The following is a 17,498-nucleotide window of genomic DNA, read 5'->3' on the forward strand; positions in this document are numbered from 1 at the left end:
TGAGACTAAAGGTTTAATTTCAATGGAGGCGTTGTCTCAATTACTTATTTACCCTTGTAATCGATTTGGCTGCTCTCTCTACTACGTACTTGCAAATTATAGTTTCCACACATAATGATAAAATTTGTTGCGTTAATAATACTCATTGAAGAGTTATTACAAACGTTAGATAATTGATGTTTAACGAACGGGTCTTTCGATGAAATTTTTGTAGTAATTAACTTTCCCAAATGTGAGGAGCCTTGAGCATCTACCGTTCCCAATTTTAATTTATCTTTAGACAACTTATTGAATTGTTTGGGATGTTTCCTAAAGAGTGCCAAAAGTTGGGGTAGAAAATATAAAATAAAGAAGGAAAAGGAGGTAGAGAAAAAGTTTGGGATGCCATTGCTTCAAGCCTTCAATCTTGACGAACGCACAGATTTGGAAACGAAACAGAGATACGGAATATGACAAAAATGCTTCAAACGCTTAGAGCGTGATCAACCAAAGTATCAAAAGTAAACTATGATTATGACAAAAGGTCGAAACTTTACAATACATGTTCTTTACCTCTCTCTATGTAATGTAATTTCCATCTCTCCAAGAAACCCTCCCATACGATAATAATGATGCCTAAGCAAAGAATATTTTGGTTTTTTCTTGTTTCTTTGCAGATTCAATGGAAAAAGCTTAGTGATGTAGATTACTTGCAAAGTTAACTGCATGTGACATCTGAGTAGAACCCTATTATTGTCCTCCTCTCACAATTCTGGATGCTGAGCAACTCCACGTCGAAAACTTCAAATTGTTTCGAGCTGAAGAAGGTCGAAGGTCCCACCTGGTTAGAGAGCCCAATGATCAAAGACAATGAACATAGTTTTGTCAAAAAGACGATCAACCAAGGTGAAGACAGTTTTTACACTGTAAAGACTAATGTACATCGATTTACATATGTCTTAGACGAGCTTCGGTTGTCCTAACGAGCAGCCTCAAGCTAGTAATTCCATTTAAAAACATTGTTGGTAATGGTAGAGGATGATCCTGATGTCTAAACCTAACTATGAACTACTAATCATGTTTACAGTTTAAACACATTTACACTTAGGAAGTGAGTGTTAAGGATAGAGTAGAAAGTAGAAACTAACCGGAGGTCCCAATTCTGGAGGGATGATAATCCTTCTTCTCCCACCAGGCTTCATGTCACGAATTCCCATTTCAAATCCTGCATCCACAAAAAACAATCTTCAATCTGTTTCCTTTCAGAGAAGATTCATCATTAACATCATATTACTAAAAGGGCAGGTTAATGTCTTCGTAACTTGCCTGGAACAAGTGCATTGGTTCCCATGCGAATTCTAGCAGGAGAGCCCTGTATATAAGTACTGTCTATTCGCCTTCCGGACTCATTATAGCCAATATAGTGAAAAATCACCTATCCAAATACCAACAAAGTTGTATAACCAATTCCATAAACAAATCTAACTCCAGAATAAGTTGTTGTTTGTTCAATGGAACATAGAGAAAAGTTAGTACCTGCTGACCATCTTTAGGGCAATCACCTTGACCAACATTGAAGTCCCGATATATGAGGCCAGAATCAGCCTTAACATAATTATCTGAAGCTACAACCTTAACCTCAAAACCTGCACTATATCAACAAAAACATAAACACAAACAAAAAGACCAATAAGCTCCCCATGTTCATTCAATAAGAACCAATACTCTTTCAATAAAAAACAAGAAAAAGTGTAGTAAAAAAAGCTTAAACCTTCTCTAACAAAGTTAGGAAACTCGTCAGGAGCATTGTTCTCTCTTTGGATCCTCTTGTTCTGTTCTAGTAACCGTCTCTCATCATAAGGGCTCTTAGATTTAGTCTTCGCATATGAAAACAACGCCGGAAACAACAAACACGGCGTAGTAGCCAATACATAAACAACACTTCTCCTCCTCAAGCTGCAATTTTTATTTTATACTATTAAAAAAAAAACCTGGCTTTATCTCCAGAATCTCTCAAAGTTGCAAAATTTACCTTTGGTCTTTTGGTTCTTCACTCAGTGAACATACTGAGCGTTTGTTACGAGATAACGATACTTTTGTTTCACCTACAAGATTTTTACAAGCTTTAATCCTATTTTGCCCAAGAAGCCCAGCTTACTAAATCGGGAAATCAATGGAAGTTTTGAGAGAGAGAGAGAGAGAGAGGAACTCACGTAGAAGTGTAAGACTTGGATAGAGAGGAGTTGATAAAATCATCACCATAGCTTTCTCCCTCCGGCGATTCTTGCAGAATCCAATTTTATCCTAAGTTCTTCCGCGTTTTAATTTCATGGATAATATTATGTTTTGCCCCCTCTATTTTTAATTTATTAAGATTTGGACTCGGAGTTTTCATATTGAAATTTGACACCAAGTATAGTTAGTTTCTGGTTTAGGATTTATTTTTGTTGTTTAATGTTTGATGAAACCGATTTCTTCTTCGGTTTAATTATCTGAAATATTTCACCCAAATAATATCCAAACCAAAACACGCTGAAACTATCTTTTTATAATTATTAAATTGTTTAAATTTTCAATTTTTTATAATTTACAAATATGTTAAAACAAAGTTTTTTTGTATAACACATGACAAAAATTTTAATTGTTAAATTGACACATGTCGCGATCACATGAGTTACTAACTTTGAAAACCAAAGATTATATAATAACATTATATTGAATACGTTATCAAATCATTCACTGATTATAAAACTTAAGAAAATTACATTAATTTCTTATTTTGAGATATTTTCTTACATTATGTTAATCACTAATTTTAACACATTAAACCTTTTCCTACTTTAATCACTTTCTGTATATATTTCTTTTTACTATATGATTATAATGAATAATAATTGCAATTAAAATTGTAAATATTTTCCTTATTAATTGCACATATTTTCCTATTGAAATTAGTAACTTAATAGATAATTTTCCTATTAGAATTAGTGATATAATAGATTACTTTTGTTTTATATACTTTCAAAAATATTAATTGTAATCCTTTTATTTTTAAGATTTTTTAATTTTCCTATAATTATTAAATAAATTTTCTTTTCACATATATAAGTACTGTCTATTCGGATTTTTCAATTATGATAAACTTTTTATCACAGTTTATCCTTATTAATTTTAGCTTTTTAAGTTCTGAAGTCAAATGTTTTCCAACAATGTTAGCTCTTTAAAATATAATTGTTAATACTGCAAAAAAATATCCCAATATTTCAAGAATATTAAACAAAAACCAATCTCGTGATGTTCAAATTATTTTTGAACTGCCACATTTTAAAATTTCGTAACTAACCAAACATATAAAATTTGTGAGGATTGATCCTACTTTCAGATATCAATTAGTTATTATATAATAATTATTTACATTTTGGAGATAAATAAAGATTACTCAATTTATAATCTATAGATAACTAGATTAGGTCAGTGTATAAACGCGAATATAAGAAAAATATGTGAATTTTTTAAGTTATATTTAAACATTATTTTTATTTCATTTTTTTAAACCGGATTTAGTTCACACACTCTATCTTGCAATACAATTTCTTTGTATATTACATGATAATAAAATTAGATTTTAATTCTATGCACTCATTCCCAATTAGTAACATTTATAATTTTCATATCAAAAAAAAATGTGCATTGCATCAAATTTATATCTTACTTATTTTTTTTTTAAACCAAAAATTAATAAAACATAATTTTCAAATAAAAAAATGAAATCTAATTTTATCTCATATTTGAAAAAGTAACAATATCTTAAATATATTTGTTTCATATTTTGTAATCTCATACGTAATAGTTTTACTACTTGTCCAACTAATTTTGAATAAAATTATTCTAACATTACCATACATTAATCAAAAATTCAAAGACGTTCATTTTTCTTTTAGGATTAATAATTGACAATATAAATTATTTAATTATGGTATTATAGTAATTAATTGTATAATTTTCTTATTTCTTTTTCTTATAGAATTAGTAATATATGAAGTATCTTTTATATTTATTAAATTGTTTAAAATTTTAATTTCTTATAATTTACAAATATGTTAAAACAAAGTTTTTGTATAACACATAACAAAATCTTTAATTGTTAAAATTGACATGTGTCGCGATCACATGCGTTATAACTTTGAAAACCAAGGTTTATATAATAACATAACATTGAATACACTATCAAAATCATTCACGAATTGAAAAACTTAAGAAAATTACATTAATTTCTTATTTTGATTATCTTATTTTTCTTCTATTATGTTAATCACTAATTGTAACACTTTATTTCAGCATCACTAATTTTAACACATGAAATCTTTTATACTTTAATCACTTTTATTTATAAATTTATTTTTACTATATGATTACAATAAATATTAATTGCAATTAAATTGCAAATATTTTTCTTATTAATTGCACATGTTTTCCTATTGAAATTAGTAATTTAATAGATAACTTTCCTATTCGAATTAATGATATAATAGATTACTTTTGATTTCATATACCTTTTAAAAATATTTTGTAATCCTTTTATTTTTAGGATTTTTTTTAATTTTCCTAATAATTATTAAATGAAATGTCTTTTCAAGTTAAAATATTATTGATGTACTTGACACATATCGCGACTATATGAATTACTAACTTTGAAATCCAAAGTTTATATAATAAGATTACTTACATAAACCTTAAATCAGATCAAATCCCTTTACATAAAATAAACTTTAAATCGGATCAAATCCTATTACATAAATTAAACCTTAAATCATATCAAATTCTATTACATAAATTAAACTTTAAATCAGATCAAATCCCATTACATAAGTTGCCCTATAAGAGAATATCAAACCGGCGGCGGGTAAGAAATTATGCATATGTTACCTGAGTGCAAGGACAGTACATTTGCATTGCTTTTCTGATTGCAATCATTTGCGTTGTTTTCTGATTGTAAGATCTGGAGGATTAGCCTCAGGAGCATAGAATCTCTGCAAAACATTTTCGACACTAACCAGAATTTATATTAGAATTGATAATGATCCTAAAAAAAAACCAAAAAAAAATTCATAAATTAAAAACAAATAACTCGAATGGCCATGAATCAGAGTTCTCACACCATCTTCACAGTATGAGAATATAGCAACTTCTGATCCGCAGACCACGACAAGACTATCAACGGCGGTACGCAGGGCCGTCTCCCAATTCCCATAAGAAATATTCATGTTCATGGCTCTGACGGTGAAGTTTGTTGTCGAAGGGTGTTGGAGAGAGATCTCTAGATCTGTAAAAGATTAGGGTTTACTAAGACGGTGCCGAGACATGAGAAAAAAAAACTTAACAAATTAATTAAAATTTCATTAACATTTTTTACACTTTTATTTATTCAAATCGTACAATATCAAAAAATATATAACTTATTTAAAAATAATCATACATACATTATACATATCTCTTAAAGTTATTTATTTTTATTGTTCAACTTTGATAATAATTTTCATTAGTATTTTTGAGCATTTGAGGTAATAAAATATTATTTAATAATAAAAAAATTTACTATGTGATTTAAATATATAGTTTAAGTTTTTATATAAACTAACACATAACCTAAACTATTTAATAATTAAAAGCTAAACTATTTTGAAAGTTAAAAAAAAAATACATATTTCCTATAAATTCATATGAAGTGCATCAAAGTGTTAAAATACAATTAAAAGAATGTTTTTTTTTTATATTTCTCTTACTTTAAGATATATTGCTAGGTTTAGTTATAATTTTTAATCCTTGTAATAGAAAGCTAGATAGAAAGTAAAAAAAAAAAATCAATTTTCTTTATATAGAAAAATCTTTAAAGTACATATTTGAATTAAATTAAAAAAATAGTGATTTTCTATCATTATATGTTGAATCACAAACTGAATATAATGATTATTATTCTAATTGGGTGGTGGAATATGATTAATAAATAATTTATTTTATTTTCAGTTATAATTTTATTTTAATGTGTGAGTTAAATGTTTTGTGTTAATTGGGTCTTAAATATTATTTAAAACAATTAAACAATTAGAAAACAAATAAAAAATTTAGAAAGTATTAAATGAAAATCAAACAATAATGAAGAGGTTAAATGTCAACAGCTCCTTGGAGAAATTCTTTATCTCCAGAATCTCTCAAAATTGCAAATTTACATTTGGTCTTTTGGTTCTTCACTTAGTGAACAACAACATAGCTTTCCTCCCTCCGGCATACCTTTTGGTTCTTCTTCTGCGTTTTAATTTCATCGATAATATTATGTTTTGCCCCCTCTATTTTTAATTTATTAGGATTTGGACCCGAAGTTTTCATTTTGAAATTAGACACCGAGTATAATTTATGGTTAGGATTTAATTTTGTTGTTTAATGTTTGCTGAAACCGATTTCTTCTTCGGTTTAATTATCTGAAATATTTCACCCAAATAATAATATCCAAACCAAAACACGCTGATATTGGAACAAGATCGGATTTTTCAATTATGATAAACTTTTTATCTCAGTTTATCCTTATTAATTTTAGCTTATTAAGTTCTGAAGTCAAATGTTTTTCCAACAATGTTAGCCCTTTAAAATATAACTAGATTAGGATCCGTGCTAGAGTACGGATTGAAATTCTTTTTATTTATATAATAAAACATAAATAATATGGTTAATTTATAGTGTCCTATACATGGTTATGCTAGATTAGGATCCGTGCTAGTATAATCCGCGGAAGAGTGATTAATTTTTGAGATTTTGTTGCCTATATATGGTTAATTAAATATTCTGTGGAGATTTTATTTTATTTTTTGGAATATTCTTTTTAAGAGGATTTGAAATCGAGATTTAACTAATGGTTATAACTCATATAACCTATAATCTATCAAATAATCAAATAAGTAATCTTATAACACATATTATATAGTCTACAAAAAAAGATTGTGTACTTCCGTTTTATTATAAAAGGGATTGTTAATATTTCAAGAATGTCTAATTAAAATTTCAACCCGTGATCTAATTTATTATTAGAAGGATAGTTAATACTGCAAAAACTATCCCAATATTTCAAGAATGTCTAAATAAAAAAAATTAAAAAGAATAATATTTTTTTTTATAAATGAAATATATTTTCCAGAAATAAATATACAAATATTTTTAGTTATAGATAAGTTTTTACTTTTGATAAATGTTAAATCCAACAAAGGCCTAAGTTTTGTTGTATATAAAAATCATAATTTGACCCCAAAAAAAAAAAGTTCGTCTTCTCCTATTTTTGATTTGGGCCATAGGACACGGCCCATTAGAGTTTTGTTTTGTTATTACTTTTTTTTATAAAGATGATGAAAAAAGGAGTGGTCGAGGAAATAAATGCAAGGACCCGCGGTACACCGCAGGATAAATTATTTATAACTAAAATATTTAAATTATCAATTATATTTGTTGGTTAAATATGTTATAATTATATAATAATTGTTAATTTTATGGTTTAAAGTTTAAACCATATAACACTGCAATATAATTTATTTTTACATAATATTTGTTAATTAATTTAATTAGATATGTCTATTCTCGGATACCGATAGTGTTAACAAAATAATAAAATAATGTTTTACCCGTTTAACACCAAATTAATGATATTTTAAATTTATATAAATATCGACAAAACCTGTCCAGCTATATAATTCCGTCTCGAGATATTTTAACTCGCACTATATAATCTTAATTTTTAATATTTATTGTTTTTTATTATAAATATTAGATTGAGTTGATATGTTATTTATTAATGTTGTAACCGTTTACATTTTATAAGATTGGCGCTTCTTATAAAGTTTAAATATTTATAATACTTGAAATTCTTAATGGTTGAGTATTTCTCATATTCAAGTTTCGTAAAAGTTTAAATATATTATTAATATTTTAAAGATCTTCTAACTTTTTTAAAAAGTTGAAATATTTATAATATTTAAAATTCTTATAAAGTTTAAATATTTATAATATTTGAAACTTCATAAACGTTTAAATATTATTAATATTTTTACCATTTTATAAAGTTTAACTTTCTAACAATATAAATATTTATACTTTTTATAAAATATAAATATTTATAACATTTAACTTTTTAAAAATCTTTAAAATAAAGAACCGGAATAAACCAAATAAAAGTTTTTTAAGTTTGAATGTCTGATAAATCAAGCTTTCTACTCAATTGTTGTAACATCCGTGAACCAAAATCCCGGTTTAGGTTCTGCGTCGGTCGATGCAAGTTGTGCATCGGTCGATGCAAGTTGTGCATCGGTCGATGCAAGGTTGTTCCTGTGCGTTTTTGACTTAAGTAAAACGCTGCGTTTTGGGTTAGGGAAAAACCCTTAAGTCGACTTTTTGTTCAATTCGTGTTGTTTGGCCGTTTTTGAGAGAAAACGAAAGAGAGGAAAAGTTCTTGAGAGTTTCTGGAGATTTCTTGGAGTTTTGGTGGGTTCCTGTAGAGATCTGTAGCTGGGATCGTTGTAGGAGCTTCCTAGAGGCTTGTTCTTGCTTGTTTATTGTTCAGTTTCGTCTTGGCACAGGTAAGTGCATGACCATGGCTTATCTAAGCTAGAGGAACCTTTAACTTGCCTGTTTGGTGTTGTTAGATGTGTTAGATCGTAGTTAAGGACGTTAGGAAGCTTTCTTGTGGCTTGGGAATGAGTTTCTGTGGTTGTAGGAACGAGATCCGGCGAGAAGCTTCGGGGAAATCACGGTGCTCGACGTTGCGTCGATCGATGCATTGCTTGCGTCGGTCAATGCAAGTGCGAGGACGGCGCGATAAACTTTAGGGTTATCGTGTGGCGTCGAGCATGCGTCGGTCGATGCAGACTGGGTATTGGTCGATGCAGGTTGCACTTGCATCGGTCGATGCAGCTTCTGCGTCGATCGATGTTTCCTCAGTTGGCATCGGTCGATGCATGTTGGCATCGGTCGATGCTGAGTCCTGGTTCGTTGATCGTTGTGTGTTGATTGTGGTGTGTGGTTATTGGTTACTCTATTGCTTGTGTGTATAGCCCAGTAGATGGGAGGATTGCCTTACTGAGTGTTTATAAAATACTCATGCATTGCAATATGTGTTTGTGGTGCAGGTAAAGGCAAAGTGATATCGTGGAATCAAGGCGATGAGGAAGGGATGTTCTAGAGGCTTGATTGATTGCAATTTAGCTATTGTTAGGTTGCTAGATTAAGTCAACGGAACATTGTAGGATGTTAGTTGTTGGCTATTTCTTTATTGGATTATGGTATTGGTTATTGTTTTGGATTGTTGGAATTTATTGGTTTAATGGAAGTTGCTATTTGATTATCCGCGGTTGTTGATTGTTGATAGGATGTTAGTGGGTATGGGACCACTAGTAAATTAAGGTATTAAAAAAAAAAAAAGGAAGGGTTGTTTCATTTAGGTATCAGAGCCCTTACGGTTCTAGGTCTAGGGTTCATTGTGCTTTGCTGTTGATGTTTAGGATTCCATGCTAAGATTGATTGTGTGAGTGGGTCAATTGTGTGTGGCATGAAGTCCTAGAACATCCCCTTCGAGCCTGTTTGTGATTCCACTGTGAGTTGTGTTTTGTGTATTAGAATTATTGTTTGCTTAGCCTTCTGTTCTTGGATGGCACATATGGTTAGAGGTGAGGATGCTGTTGGTCGCGGTCGTGGTAGTGGGCGTGGTCGTGTTCGTGGTCGGGGACTAGGTCAGGTTCCTGAGGCCAGTGTGAGTGTAGCCCAGAGCATGGCCAGTGAGGAGGTGGCGGAGTCACAGGTTCATCCTAGTGTGTCTGGAGACCAGGCTGGTTTGGGTGACGGCAGGGCGGATGGGCCCGGTGTCGGTCACGGTGTTGCCCCGGGTGTGGGGGTTGCAGCAGGAGGTGCTCCAGGCAGGGAGGATGTCTTGATGGACTTGCTAGCTCAGGTTTTGCAGCGACTTCCAGCAGTAGTGCCGCCAGTGGGTGGTGGTCAGGGTCCAGTGGTGCCGCCAGTGGTTGGTGGGCAGGTTCCAGTAGTGCCGCCAGGGGTTGGTGGGCAGGTTCCAGAGGTGCAGCCTGCGGCGGGTTTGCAGGCAGGTGTGCAGCCGGGGGCCGAGGCAGTGGATGCTCAGTATGTGCGGATGATGGAGCAGCTGCGGCATGTGGGAGCAGGGTATTTCTCAGGAAGTACCGATCCGAGTGTAGCGGATGAGTGGAGAGAGCGGATGGAGGATATTTTCCTTTCGCTTAGGTGTCCCGACCGGTACAGGGTGGATCTGGCAGTGTTTTACTTGTCAGGAGATGCACGTGTGTGGTGGAGGTCGGTGACAGCACGGAGGGTGCAGCGGGGGTATGTCTTGGGGAGATTTTGTGGAGGAGTTTAACTCCAAGTATTTTCCTCAGGAGGCTCTTGATCGCATGGAGGCACGGTTCTTGGGGTTGACTCAGGGAGACCGTACAGTGCGGGAGCTGGATGCAGAGTTCAGTCGGCTTGTGGGGTATGCAGGCAGGGCTTGGGAGCCAGAGTCGGCTCAGGTGCGGAGGTTTTTGTTGGCTCTGCGGGATGATTTGAGGACTCGGTGCAGAGTGAGGAGTTATGCTACGAGAGCGGAGTTGGTTGAGGTTGCAGCTGGGATAGAGGATGATTTGAGGGCACAGGTTGTCGTGGTCAGTCCTTCAGTGCAGCCACAGCAGTCTCAGCCGTTTTCTGTTCCTAGCAAGGGCGGCAAGCCTGCGCAAGGGCAGAAACGGAAGTTTGATGTTATGCAGAGGTCGAGGCACGGTGGTGCGAGATGCTTTGGGTGTGGTAGCAGGGACCACAAGGTGACTAGCTGTCCACAGGGAGGTGAGCAGCGGGCAGTGACAGAGCAGCGGGCGGTGACGGAGCCGCGGATAGATACTCGAGTGTGTTACTACTGCAGAGAGACGGGGCACATCAAGCCTCGTTGTCCCAAGTTGCAGCAGAGAGCAGTAGCAGTGTTGCAGGCTGGAGCTCAGCCAGGGGTGCAGCAGGTTGTGCAGCACGGTGTGCAGCCGGTGGGTTGGATTGAGCCGACGTCTCAGGTGTACTCGACTCAGGAGCCCGGTGGCACTATTGCAGGAGCGATCACAGGTATAACTTCTGAGATTCGAACTTAGTCAATTCAAAAGTTCAGATTATATTTGTTTTTGTTTGTGGTCAAGTGTTAGGTTCTCAACACATGAGGTTTGTGTAGGGACCTTGTTGGTGGGCGGGTTTAAGTCCCATGTTATGTTTGATTCTGGAGCTTCTCATAGCTTCATTACTCCAGGGTGTGCCGAGAGTGCGGGGATCAGAGGGGATTCTGGAGAGCGTTCAGGAGTTGTCAGAGTTGCTGGAGGCAAGTTTCTGAGGGTTATTGGACGAGCTGGAGGAGTTGATATTCAGATCGCAGGAGAGTCGTGGCCAGCGGATTTGCTTATCAGTCCAGTGGAGTTGTATGATGTTATTCTGGGTATGGATTGGTTGCATCGGTATAAGGTGCATTTGGATTGCTATCGGGGTAGAGTGGAGTTTGAGCGTCCAGGAGGGAAGTTGGTTTTTCAGGGTATTAGACCGACTTCGGGGAGTCTCGTGATCTCAGCCGTCAGGCAGGGAAGATGATCGAGAAGGGGCGTGAGGCCTATCTGGTTACCATATCTATGCCAGAGTCAGTGGGGAAGTCTACGGTTAGCGGTATTCCGATTGTGGAGGACTTTGAGGATGTGTTCCAGTCATTGCAGGGATTACCACCATCTCGGTCGGATCCTTTTACTATTGAGCTGGAACCGGGAACGATGCCGTTATCCAAGGCTCCTTACCGGATGGCTCTAGCAGAGATGGCAGAGCTGAAGAAGCAACTGGAGGATTTTTTGGGCAAGGGTTTTATCCGTCCTAGTTGTTCACCGTGGGGAGCTCCGGTGTTGTTTGTTAAGAAGAAGGATGGGAGTTTTCGGTTGTGTATTGACTATCGGGGTTTGAACCGAGTTACTGTGAAGAACAAGTACCCTCTCCCGAGGATTGATGAGTTGTTGGATCAGTTGAGGGGTGCTACTTGGTTCTCCAAGATCGACTTGGCTTCAGGTTATCATCAGATATCTATTCATGAGGCAGATGTGAGGAAGACAGCCTTCAGGACGAGATATGGGCACTACGAGTTTGTGGTGATGCCGTTTGGGTTGACAAATGCGCCAGCTGCGTTTATGAGATTGATGAACAGCGTGTTCCAGGAGTTTCTGGACGTGTCAGTCATCATTTTCATCGACGACATCCTGGTATATTCTAAGAGTCCTGAGGAGCATGCATTACATTTGAGAGCAGTGTTGGAGAAGCTGCGGGAGCAGAAGTTGTTTGCTAAGCTGAGTAAGTGCAGTTTCTGGCAGCGTGAGATGGGGTTCTTAGGACACATTGTTTCTGCAGAGGGAGTTTCAGTGGATCCAGAGAAGATTCAGTCCATCAGGGAGTGGCCGAGGCCGCAGAGCGCCACTGAGATTCGGAGTTTCCTGGGATTAGCAGGTTACTACAGGAGGTTTGTTCGGGGTATTGCGAGTATGGCTCAGCCGATGACTAAGCTTACAGGGAAGGATGTCCCGTTTGTGTGGTCACCAGAGTGTGAGGCAAGTTTTGCAAGTCTCAAGCAGATGTTGACTACCACGCCGGTGTTAGCATTGCCTGAGCAGGACGAGCCTTATGTTGTGTATACAGACGCTTCTAGAGTGGGGTTGGGTTGTGTACTTATGCAGCATGGGAAGGTTATAGCCTACGCTTCGCGGCAGTTGCGGAAGCATGAAGCTAATTACCCTACTCATGATTTGGAGATGGCAGCAGTGATCTTTGCTCTTAAGATTTGGAGATCCTATCTGTATGGTGGGAAGGTGCAAGTATTTACAGATCACAAGAGTCTGAAGTACATTTTTACTCAGCCTGAGCTGAATTTGAGGCAGAGGCGTTGGATGGAGTTGGTAGCGGATTATGTTCTGGATATAGCTTACCATCCTGGTAAAGCTAATTTGGTTGCAGATGCCTTGAGTCGGAAGCGGGTGGCTTCGGCTCAGGAGCAGGATATGGAGGCATTGGTAGGTGAGATTAGTGCATTGAGTTTGTGTGCTATCTCACAGGAACCTCTGGGTTTGGAGGCAGCTGATAGAGCGGACTTGTTGAGCAGAGTGAGGTTAGCTCAGGAGAGCGATGAGGGGCTGATGAAGGCCTCTACGGCTGCGGGTGCAGAATATCAGGTTTCTGCTAATGGTACTATCCTTGTGCATGGTCGGATCTGTGTGCCCAAGGGTGAGGATTTGAGGCAGGAGATACTGAGAGAGGCTCATTCGAGCAAGTTCTCTATTCATCCAGGGGCGACCAAGATGTACCGTGACCTCACGCGGTATTATCACTGGGTCGGGATGAAGAAGGATGTAGCTGACTAGGTGGCGAAGTGTGATACTTGCCAACTGGTGAAGGCATAGCATCAGGTTCCTGGAGGATTACTTCAGAGTTTGCCCATTCCTGAGTGGAAGTGGGATTTGATCACGATGGACTTCGTGGTAGGTTTGCCTGTGTCGAGGACGTTTGATGCTATTTGGGTCATTGTGGACCGTTTGACTAAGTCCGCGCATTTTCTGGCCATCAAGAAAACTGATGGAGCAGCGGTTTTGGCCAAGAAGTATGTGAGGGAGATAGTCAGATTGCATGGTGTGCCTGTTAGTATTGTGTCTGATAGAGATTCCAAGTTCACTTCGGTGTTCTGGAGGGCATTTCAGGCGGAGATGGGCACGAAGGTGCATATGAGTACAGCCTATCATCCTCAGACGGACGGTCAGTCAGAGAGGACGATCCAGATTTTGGAGGATTTATTGAGGATGTGTGTGCTGGATTGGGGTGGTCATTGGGCAGATCATTTGAGCTTGGTGGAGTTTGCTTATAACAACAGTTACCAGGCTAGTATTGAGATGGCTCCTTATGAGGCTTTATATGGGAGGTCGTGTCGTACACCTTTGTGTTGGACTCATGTGGGGGAGAGGAGCATTTTTGGTGCAGATTTTGTTCAGGAGACCTCGGAGAAGATTCGGGTTTTGAGGCTGAACATGAAGGAGGCTCAGGATCGACAGAAGAGCTATGCTGATAGGAGGAGAAAGGATCTTGAGTTTCAGGTTGGTGATAGAGTGTACCTCAAGATGGCCATGTTGCGGGGGTCCGAACAGGTCATTGACAGAGACTAAGTTGAGTCTGAGGTACATAGGTCCGTTCAGAGTGGTTGAGCGGGTGGGACCAGTGGCATATAGGCTGGAGTTGCCTGAGGTTATGCGTGTGTTCCACAAGGTATTTCATGTGTCGATGCTGAGGAAGTGTCTTCACGAGGGTGATCAGTTGTTGGCTAAGATTCCTGAGGATCTTCAGCCTAACATGACTTTAGAGGTGAGACCATTGAGGGTGCTCGAGAGGAGAGTCAAGGAACTTCGGAAGAAGAAGATTCCTTTGATGAGAGTCCTGTGGGACTGTGACGGAGTAGAGGAGCAGACTTGGGAGCCCGAGGCGAGGATGAAGGCAAGGTTTAAGAAGTGGTTTGAGAAGCAGACCGCGACATGAGTTGTCTAGCCGGGTCCGAGTTGTAGTCCGTGGCTGGAGCGGGTACGGAGTATTCCAGCCCATCTCTCTTGATTTTTGGTCGCTTAGGGGTGGTTGGTTGTGCGACTAAGTATCAAGATGAGGTGGTGCTCGGGATGCGGGTTGTTGGCTCCGGTTGTTGTATTTTTGGCTTTTTCTGATGTATTTTCGTTGAGATTGTAACGATTATGACATTTTTGAGATTAATAAGATGAGTATTTTTTTCTTTGTGTTTGACTGTTGTTGTCATGGGAAAAGAGAAATAGTTCGGATTCTATTTTTGGAAGTTTCCATAAATAGAAAGTTTCCACAAAAGGAAAGTTTCCAGAATTAGAAAGTTTTCTAGAAAGGAAAGTTTTGTGGAAAGGTTGAGGTAGATCTAGTCGGGAGATACTCGTTGGCATCAGTATTTGTTTTGCTCAAGGCCGTGTGGGCCCAACTCACGTGATACCGATAGCTCGATGGATTTTGTGGCCAGAGAATGGGAGTGGTATGTTGCTTCGGATGACGATCCGAGAGCGCGCTTGAGGATGACGACCCAAGAGCGGGATATGTGGGGCTCCTTGGATACCGTAGCTGTGAGCCGAGGCTCGGCAGTGAGCCGGTATGTCTCGAGGGTTACGACCCGAGAGCGGGGGGAGTGTGTGTGAGTGACTTTCTGGATGCCGTAGCTTAAGGCGGTTGGCCTGATAGCGAGCCGGCATGATTCGTTGGTTGCGACCACGAACGGGGGAAGCACTGAGTTGTGAGCAAATAGTGTTATGATGCGAGTATATTGGCTAGAGGGAGACCTCGAGGGTCAGTCGGAGGTGTGCGGGCTGTTGCGACAGTGGCACGGGAAACCTTGGCTGACGGTGTTGGTCCGGTCTAGGGACGTGCGGGGCCGTGTTGACGGTGGCACGGAGGTCCTTGGAGGATGGACGGTATTGCGGGATTCGGGGACGAATCCTTATTGGTGGGGGAGAATTGTAACATCCGTGAACCAAAATCTCGGTTTAGGTTCTGCGTCGGTCGATGCAAGTTGTGCATCGGTCGATGCAAGGTTGTTCCTGTGCGTTTTTGACTTAAGTAAAACGCTGCGTTTTGGGTTAGGGAAAAACCCTTAAGTCGACTTTTTGTTCCATTCGTGTTGTTTGGCCGTTTTTGAGAGAAAACGAAAGAGAGGAAAAGTTCTTGAGAGTTTCTGGAGATTTCTTGGAGTTTTGGTGGGTTCCTGTAGAGATCTGTAGCTGGGATCGTTGTAGGAGCTTCCTAGAGGCTTGTTCTTGCTTGTTTATTGTTCAGTTTCGTCTTGGCACAGGTAAGTGCATGACCATGGCTTATCTAAGCTAGAGGAACCTTTAACTTGCCTGTTTGGTGTTGTTAGATGTGTTAGATCGTAGTTAAGGACGTTAGGAAGCTTTCTTGTGGCTTGGGAATGAGTTTCTGTGGTTGTAGGAACGAGATCCGGCGAGAAGCTTCGGGGAAATCACGGTGCTCGACGTTGCGTCGATCGATGCATTGCTTGCGTCGGTCAATGCAAGTGCGAGGACGGCGCGATAAACTTTAGGGTTTTCGTGTTGCGTCGAGCATGCGTCGGTCGATGCAGACTGGGTATTGGTCGATGCAGGTTGCACTTGCATCGATCGATGCAGCTTCTGCGTCGATTGATGTTTCCTCAGTTGGCATCGGTCGATGCATGTTGGCATCGGTCGATGCTGAGTCCTGGTTCGTTGATCGTTGTGTGTTGATTGTGGTGTGTGGTTATTGGTTACTCTATTGTTTGTTTGTATAGCCCAGTAGATGGGAGGATTGCCTTACTGAGTGTTTATAAAATACTCATGCATTGCAATATGTGTTTGTGGTGCAGGTAAAGGCAAAGTGTGATCGTGGAATCAAGGCGATGAGGAAGGGATGTTCTAGAGGCTTGATTGATTGCGATTTAGCTATTGTTAGGTTGCTAGATTAAGTCAACGGAACATTGTAGGATGTTAGTTGTTGGCTATTTCTTTATTGGATTATGGTATTGGTTATTGTTTTGGATTGTTGGAATTTTATTGGTTTAATGGAAGTTGCTATTTGATTATCCGCGGTTGTTGATTGTTGATAGGATGTTAGTGGGTATGAGACCACTAGTAAATTAAGGTATTAAAAAAAAAAAAAAGGAAGGGTTGTTTCAATTGTATTATGAATCATTTTGCTCTTTTTTATAGTGTGACTATGAACTATTTCCCAATCTTTTTAGGCGATATGGGACATCGTACCCGTATTTTTTAATTTATCTATTGAGTAATATATGTCTGTTTTTAAAAATTTGAATTACATCGTAAAAATCAAAATTTTTATTAACTAAATGTATTATAGAATAATTCAAAATAATTTAAATATAAATTCAAATAAAAATGAAAAGGAATCATATAGTTATGTTTGAATGAGGTAGAAATATTTCTTTATTTTTTTAAATCTTACCTATAATTAATTTTGAAATTTTTGGTAACTAATATTAATGTCAATGCATTAAATGTAAAAACTTTCCAAAAAGTATTTTGGAGTAAAAACTGCTGAAAGAGAGGAGTTAATAAAATCATCAACTTAAGTGGGAGAGAAGGGAACGCGAGTTTGCCATAAGAAAAGTGGGAGAGAATTTTAAGGAAGATAAAAAAAGAAGGATGTGGAATTCTAGGGTTAACCCAACGACAAAGGCAACGCAGTTGTCCAAGTAATTTTAAAACCTGGATTCTCTCTCTTATTCTGTTTTCTAGGGCTTTTCTTGTATTTTCGTGTGTAATAGCGGCTTGAATCCGAGAATCTGTAAATTAGTTCTAGGTCGTGATTTGGGATATTGAAAAACCATCTCTTCTGGTTTTGTTGATTCAACTAGCTGTGTGTTATTTGACGGCCTAACT

General features: G+C 37.8%; 1 protein-coding gene across 1 annotated transcript; it reads right to left on the bottom strand.

Moving 5' to 3' along the window:
* Positions 1-492: 492 nt before the first annotated feature.
* Positions 493-2,317, bottom strand: LOC147945088 (peptidyl-prolyl cis-trans isomerase FKBP20-2, chloroplastic-like). Its single transcript, XM_087451659.1, has 7 exons — positions 2,193-2,317; positions 2,012-2,084; positions 1,751-1,935; positions 1,516-1,625; positions 1,306-1,414; positions 1,128-1,204; positions 493-820 (listed from the first exon to the last, which is right to left on the bottom strand). Exons 1-7 carry the CDS (start codon positions 2,239-2,241, stop codon positions 698-700), a joined length of 726 nt encoding a protein of 241 aa, XP_087307785.1. The 5' UTR covers positions 2,242-2,317; the 3' UTR covers positions 493-697.
* Between the last annotated feature and the right edge of the window lie 15,181 nt (positions 2,318-17,498).

This window comes from Camelina sativa, chromosome 5 (genome assembly GCF_030686135.1).
Source record: "Camelina sativa cultivar CO46 ecotype springtype chromosome 5, ASM3068613v1".
In the NCBI taxonomy this organism is placed as follows: domain Eukaryota; kingdom Viridiplantae; phylum Streptophyta; class Magnoliopsida; order Brassicales; family Brassicaceae; genus Camelina; species Camelina sativa.